The 12,412-nt window shown below is 43.2% G+C and overlaps 2 protein-coding genes across 3 annotated transcripts; both read left to right on the plus strand.

The window, feature by feature from the left end:
* Nucleotides 1-551: 551 nt before the first annotated feature.
* Nucleotides 552-7,884, plus strand: gja5a (gap junction protein, alpha 5a). Its single transcript, XM_085919839.1, has 2 exons — nt 552-575; nt 6,097-7,884. The coding sequence occupies exon 2, from the start codon at nt 6,124-6,126 to the stop codon at nt 7,231-7,233; it is 1,110 nt and encodes a 369-aa protein (XP_085775965.1). The 5' UTR covers nt 552-575; nt 6,097-6,123; the 3' UTR covers nt 7,234-7,884.
* Nucleotides 7,885-8,397: 513 nt separating this feature from the next.
* acp6 (acid phosphatase 6, lysophosphatidic) lies at nt 8,398-12,341 on the plus strand. 2 transcript variants are annotated; one of them, XM_085919836.1, is made up of 11 exons: nt 8,398-8,584; nt 9,430-9,628; nt 9,808-9,936; nt 10,018-10,148; nt 10,226-10,305; nt 10,379-10,466; nt 10,552-10,684; nt 10,815-10,915; nt 11,019-11,111; nt 11,186-11,351; nt 11,415-12,341. In XM_085919836.1, exons 1-11 carry the CDS (start codon nt 8,421-8,423, stop codon nt 11,547-11,549), a joined length of 1,419 nt encoding a protein of 472 aa, XP_085775962.1. In that variant the 5' UTR covers nt 8,398-8,420; the 3' UTR covers nt 11,550-12,341. The 2 variants fall into 2 exon arrangements, with proteins under 2 accessions (XP_085775962.1, XP_085775964.1); XM_085919838.1 differs by lacking the exon at nt 8,398-8,584 and adding an exon at nt 8,768-8,993.
* Nucleotides 12,342-12,412: the final 71 nt, after the last annotated feature.

The following is a 12,412-nucleotide window of genomic DNA, read 5'->3' on the forward strand; positions in this document are numbered from 1 at the left end:
TTGTTGCACAAGTTACGTGATGCCTGGAAGGCCAGAGTGTACCGTAATTTCTTTTCTCAGTACACAACACAAAATTTACGTTGAAACTCACAAAAGTCAAGAGACCTTGTTCTCATTATATACGGTCAGGGTTGACGAATCATTTTGGAAGACGCCTTAAAAATACAGACTCCTTTTTGAGAGGTATAAATTTCAAGAGGTTCTTGTGCACGTCTACTGTTGAAGGCCACCGTGGAAGCGGAATTGCCATTAATCCCAGAAAACAATCCCACTTCCCTTTTCTGCTGCCGGCAGAATGCTTCCCAGCAGAAAATAGAGCACCAGGGATGTAAGGAGAAAAGGGTGCCGTGGCAAACGGGGTTGTTAAGGCTGGAGGAAGAGGAGGAGAGAAGCAAAGAAGAGAGGGTGGGCCTTAGGGTGGCCACTAGGCGAGTGGGTGTGATGCCCCGCTCCATGCTTTTACTTCTTATACCCCCTGTGAGGGAGAAGACTTTGGTGCAGAGACGACAAAAGCACAAGAAGAAGAAGAAGAAGAAAGTGGCTGCCATTCCTGGGAATAAGACGACAGACAGCAGGTAAGACCAACAGGTGCGACTAAAAGAGCGTTCAAGGAAAGTTGTCAGATTTGTTATTAAGTTTAAATCTACTTTTAGAATAGCCTCGATGAAATTTAAGACATGATAAACTAGCGAAAGTGAATCATTTTAAGCATCAGTACTGACTCCAGCGTGACACTTTTACAATGGAGCACTTGTTTTATTCCAAAACGTCATCACATTTGTGAATTTGGTCAGAAAATATTTCTTTCTATGTTTTCTGATACAAGCCTGATTTTATTTGGTGCGAGTCAGTTTCTCTCAGGTGTATGATTGGTTGAAGTGGTCTTTGCACAAATTATGAATTATGAATTAATCAATGAATTGAATTTGAACTTTGAGTGATTTATTTTGCAAATAACTCCACGATGTACTCTTTCTAAACCTTCTCATGTGCATGTGAACCTGTTTAAATTAATTAATTGACTGTGCAACATCCAAACTAACTGAATTTAAGGATGACAGTTACATGTTACTTTTACTGGGATATAAAAGTGAAGCTGGTTATTGATAGAAGGTGCATTCAGGGTACTTTTACAGCGTCAATAACTTGCACACCCAACATGATGTTTTCTTTGATCATAAAGGTTTTAGGATCAAGATAAGCTAAAATCAAAATTTAATCAATTGTATAAAGTTGGTTTTGTCAAGCTCTTGTCTAATGACACACAGTTGTGACAGATTATCCCGCCCCAAGCACCAGCGAGGTAAGTTTGGATACATTTTAACACTTTCCAAACTTTTTTTAAAATATTTTTTTAGATTTTCAATAATTTTGAATCCTATTTTTTTTTTAAATAAATGAAAATTAGTACTTTCATTTAAAGGACAATTGGCTCTAACTTGATTTTCAATTAGATTTTTTTTTTTTTTGGTCCCCTTCAATAAAAGACTAAAAGCACATGCGCTCCCCATTTATCCATTTTTTTTTTACTCCGACCAGCGCCGAAAAATCACAAGCTGGGACATTCCTAAATCAAGGTAGCAACTGTGTCATCATATCTTGACTCATTGCCACAGTGATGAATCCAGATCGAATATTCCTTCAAGTCACCAAATAAGGTCCAACACCTCTGAGCCGCCGTACACAGCTAACCAATATCTCATCAGGAGATTGTTGTGGTGTGTGTACAGGCAGCCATGTAAGGAAGCGGGGCCACACTGATACACGGACGCCGAGGGCCGCGCGTGTGATGCCAACAGGTGACTCAGTGCAGCCAGGAGTGGTGGGGGTGCTTTGTAGCTCAATAGGCAACGCCTAAGTGACGGCGCCACCGGGCAGCTGAACTTAAACACACTCATCGAGAACGGCCGTCTTGGTACTGCTGGCTGAAATATGGCCGCTGCCCCTGCGGCCGAGCTGCTAAACAGCTGCAAAGTGTACACACTGGAAATTACTCCCGGCACGCGTCAAAGGTTAATAATAGGCGGCGTGTAGATAAACAATGGTGCCACCCCCACACCATGCTTCCAACGTAATTTACTCAGATAACAAATCAGTCCCCCCGCCCCCCAGAGAAATTACTCAAAATAATGCTCTTTGTTACAACCCCCTAAAAGCACTTTTTTTTAAAATTATTAAGTTACTCAAAAAATCTATATTTACAAATTTAATCAAAAAGAAATTTGGGTCATTGTCATATATTTAGTCAAAAATATTAAGACACATTGTGAAGCATTTTGAAAATCAGTTCATTTTACTGTTACCAGTATTTCTATTTTTGACGTTTTTTGTAATTCAAAGGTATTATTTTGTAAGAAAAAAATATTCTTACATAGCTTTCAATACCAAAATGACTTTACCATTATAAATCCTAAAACATATTTGATTTTTTTCTCCCATAGCTTAATGTCTTTTACATGAAAACAAAACTGCATGTTAGTGGGGTTTCTAAAATACAATAAAACTGCCTTTTTCATTGCCCATTTGTGTGCAGCCACAATGTATCCATCCAAAAAATCTCCACTCAATTGCATGCACGTGTATGGCTTAGCGCATTGCATCTCAAAGTATCAACACAAAGGAGTTGCGGCGTTGTCACAACACTACTGACATATTTCATTTTCGAGCCGCAACACAAATGTAAATGTTTGAATTGTCTATTCAGAGGCTGCAACAGGCAGCTGCCAGCTTCATATTTTACAACCGGATTGACACGACATTGAACAACTACAAAAGTATGGAAAGTTCCGAAAATAAACAAGGCTAGAATAACCCGGCCTGAAGGCGTGCCTGTTTAAAGCACGTCTTTCATGTACATGACGCCTTAGATAAATGTGAAATACAGCATTGTATAGCCGACATGAGCTTTTTCCCATCTAAGGTGCTGGCTACTGCATGACTGCCATCCACTTGTACTTTGCACCATTTGACTTCATGGCTCCCTCTAGAGATTGTCAAATAACGCAGGAAATAAATCAGCTTTTCTCACTCATCATGAAGTCATAACACAATTGTCCTCAGTGCACATCGCAGTGTTCCTGTACATGTTCTTTTAAACAAGAGGCCCCAAAAAAATGTACAAATGACATCTCCACTGATGCCTGAATGTTTATAAGGACAGCCAATAGAACCCACATCCGCCTGATTGCAATTTAATACGCGATATTTTCCCCCTAACATTCACTTCACGTGTATTTTTAAACACAAGTCATAGATGAATCTATTTCTTACAATAAACTATATCAGATTCATTATCAGTGGTGGGTATTGCCAACAACCGTACGATACAATGCGGATCACATACAGGGTCACGATATGCATCGTAATACATGTATGTCTTGATACATGGCCTTTGAGAAGATATGTATCCCAATATTTTACATTACTTTGCAGTTTGTGCACCCTTATTTATTATACAGTAAAACAAGGTTTTGGTCTCAAAGGTTAAGGTCACACTCAATTAAAGGGTAATCCTTCAAATTAATATGAAATGTACTTGATTTATAGTTGTTAACTTACTAATTTGTCAGTTTGTCAGAAATCACATTACAACAATTATGGGGAGGGAGGGGACAATATGTGTAAGCGAAATTATAAAATGTTAACAGTTTTTATTTTCTCTTGTCACTAAAGCTGTATCTGAAGTTTCCTCCTAATTTATGTCTCGTAGCACAAAACAAGTAAAAGCAAATCAATCAAGCAAGCGACAGCGTGTAACTCCCAAAACCCGTACAGCTCCCATCTCGTGCGCAAGCAATCCAAACATGTTGCATATTTGCAGCATCAACACTGCCCCCCCCCCCCCCCCCCCCCCAAAGTGTGTCACTTCCCTGTAAGGCCGCAGAGAGAGCAGCCGAGTGGAAAAAACGTGTGGTCCCGTCCATCGTCTCTGTTTGTGCCACTTGAAGGTGGCATTACTCCCACCCCAGAGTATCAGTGCCCGTCGTCCATTATGTCTCCATTAGCCTGCCAAGGCACATTGTAAATAGACGTGACAGGGGTGATGCTGCACAGACTCGACGCTCAGTAATGAATCGCTGCTTATTAATGCAAAACATAGAAGGGAGAACTGAGATGGAAATCGGATGGAATTTCTCTTAATGATTCCTTTTTGTATTGGGGGAAATGAGAAGATGGCAAAAAAATAACGCTAATCGATTACTAGATTATTTGTCTATTGTGTGGAAGGCAAAAATTGTGGCAACCAGCAGAGGCGCTGTTCATTCACTCAACTTATTTAATGTTCAAAGAAGACCACGTGAGGGCACTATTTGATCAGAAAATTACAATTTTTCTGCGCCTTTAGTGGTGTCATACTAATTTATAAGATCATCCTTGTAAAATCAAAACTTTTTTCTCGTGACTGAAACCATTTTTCTCATACCCTCAGAAATGTTTGCGAAATCATTTAAAAGCTAACTCCCGTGACAAAAATATTATCCTGTAAACCTTTGCCCTACTATAATCCCATTAAATGAAGGCATTTTCCCCACATCATAAGTGTAAAAACATATTTCTCTGAGTAGGACTGTTATTAAAATGAGAAGGGTTGTTCCATCGATAAATCCATTTCAAATTGTTGGTCGATGATGTGTATTGTTAGAAAGTCAAAAAAGAACAAAGTCCGGTGGTTGTTTGATAGGAGCATGCATGGCGTGTTCCATGTTCAACCTCCTGCTATTGTGTCGTGCGGACTCTCACTCCCTTCCTCAGACTCAGGATTTCTTTGTGATTCACTTCCAGTAAAGCTCATCAGCTTGATGCAAGCCGCCGTAGCGACGCTCCAGCATTGTGGACACGAATACAAAAAAAAAAAAAAAATTCAATTAGATGAGTCTTCTCTGACTAAAATATTGGCAAACCTTACTTTACTATTCCATGTATTGTTTGTTAAAAGTCTAGCGGGCCACACAGCTGACCATTGTACAGCTGCCATGGGATCACTGACCTTTCAAGTCTTATTTGTTTCCTATAATTATCAAATCGTTAATCTCAAGTAACTTTCATTGACTTGTTTTTTTTCTACACGCGTGCCCCTACTCCTCCTCTGTCAGTGATGTTGCAATGGAAAGCCCAACACTTGACAATTGCCATATATAAGCCTGATGGAGAGTGGAGGGAGGGAGGGACGGGTGGCCACATGGTCATGGTCATTTAGACCTTCTCTCTCTCACACACATAAGCAGAGTCAGCGTGGTCAGCTGCCTCCATCAAAGCCTTGTAGGGTGGAATAAACAGTGGACTGCTAGAAATGGAAAGTGAGGGCTCACAAAGAGGAGGAACGGTAAGCGACGGCTTTTTTTTTACCATACGTTTGCTGCCATTGGGATGTTTTCTCCAACTTTCCCAAGTCGAGTAATAGCTTCAGATGCATGTAAACGTCTCTTATCTGTTGGCATGTATGCGTGAGTGAGAGGTGAGCAGCCAACATCCTAAAGATGGGGGTCATCCACAAAGCTGCCTTATAGGGTCATTGCCAGCTCGCAGGCGCCATGTTTGGGTCCGAGCCAAGAGCACGCTAACGCTGGAGCGGAAAAAGCACTCAAAGGGAGATCCACATGGGAGCGTTGAGGACGATTTTGGGATGGAGGAGATAGAAGCTGCGGTAACGGAACGGATGCCTGCTGGAGGCCACATCCACATCCACGTGCTATTCAAAGGACAAACTCTTTGACGTTCGACCTGCCCACTGGCGGCATTTTATCCGCTCGTGTCGGTCACTCGTGCAAATGCTGGAATAAGACATGGCACAGCAGTAAATGTATGGTTCTGTATTTGTTTTGAAAACAAGCACTTTGTGAACTTTAGCTCGATTCAAGAACTTCCTCTCCCACTAGGAGTGGGGATGGGAAAAATGGTTTTCGTGCCACAGTGTCCAGTCAGCAAGCCATTCACAGGCAGAGTGGCTATTTTTATGGGAGATGATCAACATACACTCACACTCTCACTCACACACACACAAACATACACACACATAACCAGAAATATCTACTCTGGTCCGTTAAAACTCTTGGTCTTGGGAATCATTCAAATGCTCCATCTTATTTTCCCTGTCAGGTGTGCTCTTGGCGCCCGTAAGCCGCAATGGGAGACTGGAGCTTCTTGGGGAACGTCCTGGAGGAGGTCCAGGAGCACTCCACGTCGGTGGGCAAGGTGTGGCTCACCGTGCTCTTCATCTTCCGCATCCTGGTGCTGGGCACGGCGGCCGAGTCGTCGTGGGGCGACGAGCAGAGCGACTTCCTGTGTGACACGCAGCAGCCCGGCTGCACCAATGTCTGCTACGACCGCGCTTTTCCCATCGCACACATCCGCTACTGGGTGCTGCAGATCGTTTTCGTGTCCACGCCGTCGCTCATCTACATGGGCCACGCCGTGCACACGGTGCGAGCCGAGGAGAAGCGTAGGCGGCGGGAGCAGGAGGAGAAGGAGGCCAGATCGCAGGAGGGCGAGGAAGAGATGGAGGGTGAGAAGGAGTACCTGCAGCAGAAGGAGACCGTGATGGAGGCGGGGGCGGACGGGCGGAGCCGGCTGCGCCTCAGGGGTCCGCTCCTCCACACGTACATCCTCAGCATCCTCATCCGCAGCGCCATGGAGGTCATCTTCGTCACCATACAGTACATGATCTACGGAGTGTTCCTCAAGGCACTGTACCTGTGCACGGCGTCGCCCTGCCCGAATCCGGTCAACTGCTACATGTCGCGGCCCACAGAGAAGAACATCTTCATCGTCTTCATGCTGGTGGTGGCCGCCGTGTCCCTGGCGCTGTCCGTGCTCGAGCTCTACTACCTGGGCTGGAAGAGCCTGAGAGCCTGCCTTCAGCGTAAGGCCGCGCGCCGCACCCTGCCTGCCGTGACGGCAATGGCGCTGGAGCCTGACGGCCCGGTCGCCCCACGCACTCCGCCTCCCGACTTTAGCCGCTGCGTCAACTCCCTGACCTCCATGGCGCCCGTTCCCTTCAGCAACAGGATGGCGCTGCAGCAGAACTCGGCCAATATGGCGGCCGAGCGTCACCACAGCAGGGACAACTTGGAGGACCATGAGGACTTTCTTCAGAGATACCAGGGGACACCGCCGCCCCAGGGGCTTTCCAATAACTGCCACCCTATGCCCGCATTGTACACTGGGGACAAACGTCGTCTGAGTAAGACGAGCGGGAGCAGTGGGCGAGTAAGACATGACGACCTGGCCATTTAAACACTAGACCCTCAGGAACCACTTTGAACTATAGACATGCGGGGGTAACACAACAGACTCTTGACGTTTGCACTTGAATAGTTTTTATAGTGGGCAGGGAGCGCTACGGTAGACTATTTCTTCCCAGGAAGTTCTTGTGTAAATTTACACAACAGTCGGGCAGAAGTGCTGAACAGCTCGCCCACGGTCACATTTACAGAAACAAAGAATTGACTTTGTTGTTTCATTTTGCACTTGATGGTCGAGTAGGCACTCCAAGGACTTCTCTACTGTATTTTTATGGTATGCCTTAATGAGAGTCATGTGATGTATTGCTTCATATGTTCATATATGAAAAATCACCTGTTCGAAACCTGTATGAAAATGTTCACGTGAAAAGTCCCTTTCAGAGGCCCCACGCGGACGCCTGCTATTTTATATATGGCCACTAGGTGGCAAGATTGCACTCATTACGTTTACCCATTGTCTCTGTTTTATGTGTTGAGAATACGTACGTCTCTATGCATTTTTTTAAATGTTCACAAGTGATTTTTATTTCCTTTGTTCATATTTTGCAATATTATGCAGTATACTTGGACAAAATGATCAATTCATTAGCTTTTTCAGACTAATATTTCAATATAATTTTAGGTTTTAAAGTATTACAGCAATAATCCATTCATCCATCTGTATATCCATATTCATTTTATTACATATATATCAATTCACTGCAGTTTTTTCTCAATAAATGATCAAGTTTGATTACTTCGTACTGTGTGTAATGTTTCTACTGACCAATAGAGGGCAGACAAAAGCCGGAACGCACTCCCTGTAAAATCCTATAAAGAAGAAAAGAAATGGTGCGTTCAATGTTAAACAGTGATCTAAACTTCATCAAAAATGTGTCAACCGCAAGTTCATTTTTTTTCTTTATCAACTAGGTGTTTTCGTTAAAGCGAAAACATAAATTGTACGAATACTACTTATTGTTAACTTTTGTGATTAACAAAGGACTTGCTTGGCATGGAGTGGACGTGTCGTCACATTATCTTATTGCTATGTCGTTGAACATGACACACGGTGTCAATCAAGGTTATTACAACAGTAATAAAATACTTTACCACTGTTATGTCCGTCATTGCATATCGCTCAATCAATTCATCTGGAACACTATAACGAAAAGGCGTAATGCGTGAGAGAAGGACAAGATGACAGCTAGCAGTGAACGCAACACAGGCCTGATGGGAAATGAAGTTTTCGACCTGCCACCTACCGGTACTTTTACTCAACGTTCCCCAGCATGTTTCCTAATCACAACCGGCAGCTTGAGTGACTTCTTGCGAAGATCTTCGTTTTTGCTCCGACTTCTCGAGTAAGTAGACGATTTGGCAAGTAAAATGAATCTGCTTTTTATGCCCCTCGTCTGACTTTTTAGTTTTACATGGCTGCAAAGCGCTGGGGCTAGCATCATCTATCTTGTTAATTGCCCTGCTAACAACGAACCGATCGGGTAACAAAACTGACGATTTTCTACTACATGAAATGCTGGCAAGTGGCAACCAACTACTGCCTTGTAGTTGAGCTGTCATATTAAACGTTAAACGTCAAGGGGTGGTTAGGTCATCCCTTGACCTAAAAAGCTAACGTATATTGCAGTAATGGTAAGTTGTGACAGATGGTTAAATAATAAGAACACAAACACGCAGCAAGTCAAACGCCTCCTTTCCCTTCATGATATTACACTGGGCCTTCTCTTTCTCTTAACCTGAGTTTGGACGTAGGTAAGTAACTAAGTAGCTACCGTAGTAGTTAATGTAAATTGGTGTATGGGAAAACAAATTCAAGGCCAAAACTATATAGAAAAACACTAAGTCCAGACCGTCGTAAACCAAGAACCCACTTTTTGTTGCCTATCTGGTCTTAATACCAGTCCCTGTAAATATGAATTAATAACTTATTACACTATGTAAAACACAAGCTTGGTCGAATTTGAGATCTTATGAGTGACGGTTTTTACTATCTACACAAAGGAGGGGCCAAATAGTATAACCCCAGGGAATTGTCACAAAAAGCCATTGTAACAAGTCATTGCTAAACATGTCATGCTCAATTCAGTGGGACTATATAGGAACTCCAAACCTGATCTACTGGCATATCTGAGAATAAATGGAGTCATTCATACATGCATATTCTCATCTTTGATGTTAATGTCTTCAGAAGTACGGCCATGAGGAAACTTTGGACTAAAATGGGCATCTTGGGCTCAGTCTCCATCGCCTTCGGTTCGGTGTTGTGGTGGAGGCAGAGGAGCGCGGATGGCGGCTCGAAAGCATCTCAGTACGAGCTCAAACTGGTTCAAGTGCTATTTCGACACGGGGCTCGTACGCCGCTTAAATCCATACCTGATGTGTTGGAGGTAAAAGAAGAACGTAAAAAGAGTCATTATAGGGTGCAATTTGTAATTACACATGAAATTGTCTTTGTTTTATATTTAAACTTCAACCGGGTCATTGTACCAAATATAGTTAACAATCAACCCACTGAGTCAGTATAAGTCCCACATATCATTATTTTGATTTTTTTTTTTTATGAAAGGCACAATGGGTGCCCACCTTGTTGGAGCCTCCGGCCCGCACACACATCAATTATGTGGTCACAGACCTTAATGGGGGGCCCACACCTCCATCTCCATTGGAGGACAGCTACAGGAAGAGCGTGCTTAGTGTGAGTAGCTTTCTTTGCCACGGTTGATGGACATTAACATCGTGTTTCTTTTAAAGTTACTCTCTTTGTCGGCCACGTCAGGGCGGCGTGTTTGCGGGTCAGCTGACCACTTTGGGCATGGAGCAGTTGTACGAGCTGGGCGAGAGACTGAGGAGAAGATACATTCAGGAGGTTCCCTTCCTCAGTACGACCTTCTGCCCCAGTGAGGTCTAGTAAGTATGAATTGGAGGAAGATGACATTCTTGTAAATGCAGTTAGTGGATTCTAATCAGGTGTTTCCCGTGTGAAGTGTGCGCTCCACCAATATTTCAAGGACGATCGAGTCTGCTAGGTGCCTGGTGGCAGGGCTCTTTCAGCAAAACCAAAAAGGTACTCGCTCACAGGAAAGCAATTGATCATTCTTTTGTCGACATTTTTTCACCCCCCCCTTTTTTTATCATAGACATAGTTCCAATATTAACCACAGATGCACAGTCAGAAATTCTGTACCCCAACTACCATGGATGTCGGCTGCTCAGAATGCTCAGCAGGTTTGTGCTGTGACACAAAAATAGGAATGTTGTTAGTCTTGTTGATTTTTTTTTGTTAAAAAGTAGAACTATGTTTGCGCATCAGCCCCCGCTTGAAAGAGGTGGCCCTTCTGCCCGACATAGCGGCTGACCTGAAGAACATCCGAAGCAAGCTGGGCATCAGCGACAAAACGGATGTCGACTTCATCCTCATCAGGGACGATATGGTCGCCAGAGAGGTGACGCTCCCTTAGCATTCAGAAAAAAATGCTTTAATATGCAACTAATATCGTTTTTCTGACAATTAGGTTGTCATGTGAACTTAAGTGTATCACGCAACAACGTGTACATGTGTCTGCCTATTGTCAGACTCACGGACTGCCGTGCCCACCCGCCCTGTCCGCGTGGAGAAGCAGAGTGGAGCAGAGAGCCGTGGAGATGATGTTTTATTGTTATCAACCCAGCAAGAGGTCAGCCATTGTAACAATGAATGACTCTTATCACTCTTAATCAGAGTCAACAAGGACAACGTGACAATGACACGCTATTTTTTTTTTTTTTTCGGTCCGACAGCGAGAACTTGCAGTTGTGCGTGGGACCTCTGCTGCATATGCTCTTACTCAACATTGACGAGAAGCTACAAGGCACGTCATCAGAACCAAACAGGTTACACGATCACATTTCTTCACAGCAGTGTTTTGGAAAGGTTACCGAATTTTGTGAATGCCTTTCTCACACAGGAAGTTGTTTTTGTACTCGGCCCATGACACCACATTGATCCCATGCCTGATGGCGCTGGGCATTTATGACATGAAGTGGCCCCCGTACGCTTCAGACATCACACTGGAGCTCCATGAGCACCGGCGCACCAAGGAGGCTTTTGTCAAAGTGTCCTACATCGGCCAGGTATGAGCGCCTGACACCACCCTCAGCTCTTCACATTAATCCAATGGGGGTTTTTTTCTCCAGGATCAACTAATTCCTGGTTGCAGTGGACTCTACTGTCCCCTGCAGGAATTTCAGAACGTGCTTTCAGCCTACTCACTCAAGAATGACCTCTACCAGTCGCTTTGCAACAGTACAACCGACAAATCTAAGCTCTGAACACGTACACTGACAGTCTTTGCATTTACACATTATGTTCATATTATTTAACACTACTGTTAAGTTGATTAGGTTTTTCTGACAAACCGAATGCCACTTCATTCCTCAGGGGAAGACTTGCATGAACTATTTTATACACACGTGCAAAATAAGTCAATTGCAGTGTGTTTGTATTTAATAAACAAGTGGCGAGAGAATTCCTAGTGGTTTTACTTTTTAGTATTAGTTCCTCAGGTTATATAGACCACATAATCAATGATGTGGAATAAATCACTGATTGTGTGGGTGGAGGCTAAATGAAGCCGACTACTTCACTGTTGATTCACATGCAAATAGTTGAACACGATGTCAATTATGGAGAGGTTGAGCTACATCAATTGCTGATCCATGTATGCGTGCACCTTAATTAACACTGACATGGAAACAGGAGTTCAGAACATTGAGATTTTACAATTCCGTTTTTAAAAAAAGTTTTAAAAAAATGGACTCACCGTATTCTTCAGTAAAGAAAGACGACATCCAGCATGCTGACTGGAACAAAATGGACACCTTATTACCAATGAGAACAATAATCAAAATCAGTTGTGAACATTATTAAACCTTTACCAGCACAGGTAATATTCAAAGTAAAATTTTTACACATAATAAAGTAAAGCAAAAAAATCACTCACCTTTTGAAGACTTAAGGAGAGTGTTTGCCAGACAACAGCGTTACCTTCTAGTTGCACTTTATACGCGTTATTGGCGAATGTAGGACACAGGCTGGGACCAAGGTTAAAGCGATTTGAGAAATGAAGAAAAATATTCTAGGGCAGGACCTTTGAGCCACAACATACTGTCCATCCACACATGCGCGCAACGGA

The sequence above is a fragment of the Syngnathus leptorhynchus genome, chromosome 9, assembly GCF_054491065.1.
Source record: "Syngnathus leptorhynchus isolate UIUO chromosome 9, UIUO_Slep, whole genome shotgun sequence".
Lineage (NCBI taxonomy): Eukaryota > Metazoa > Chordata > Actinopteri > Syngnathiformes > Syngnathidae > Syngnathus > Syngnathus leptorhynchus.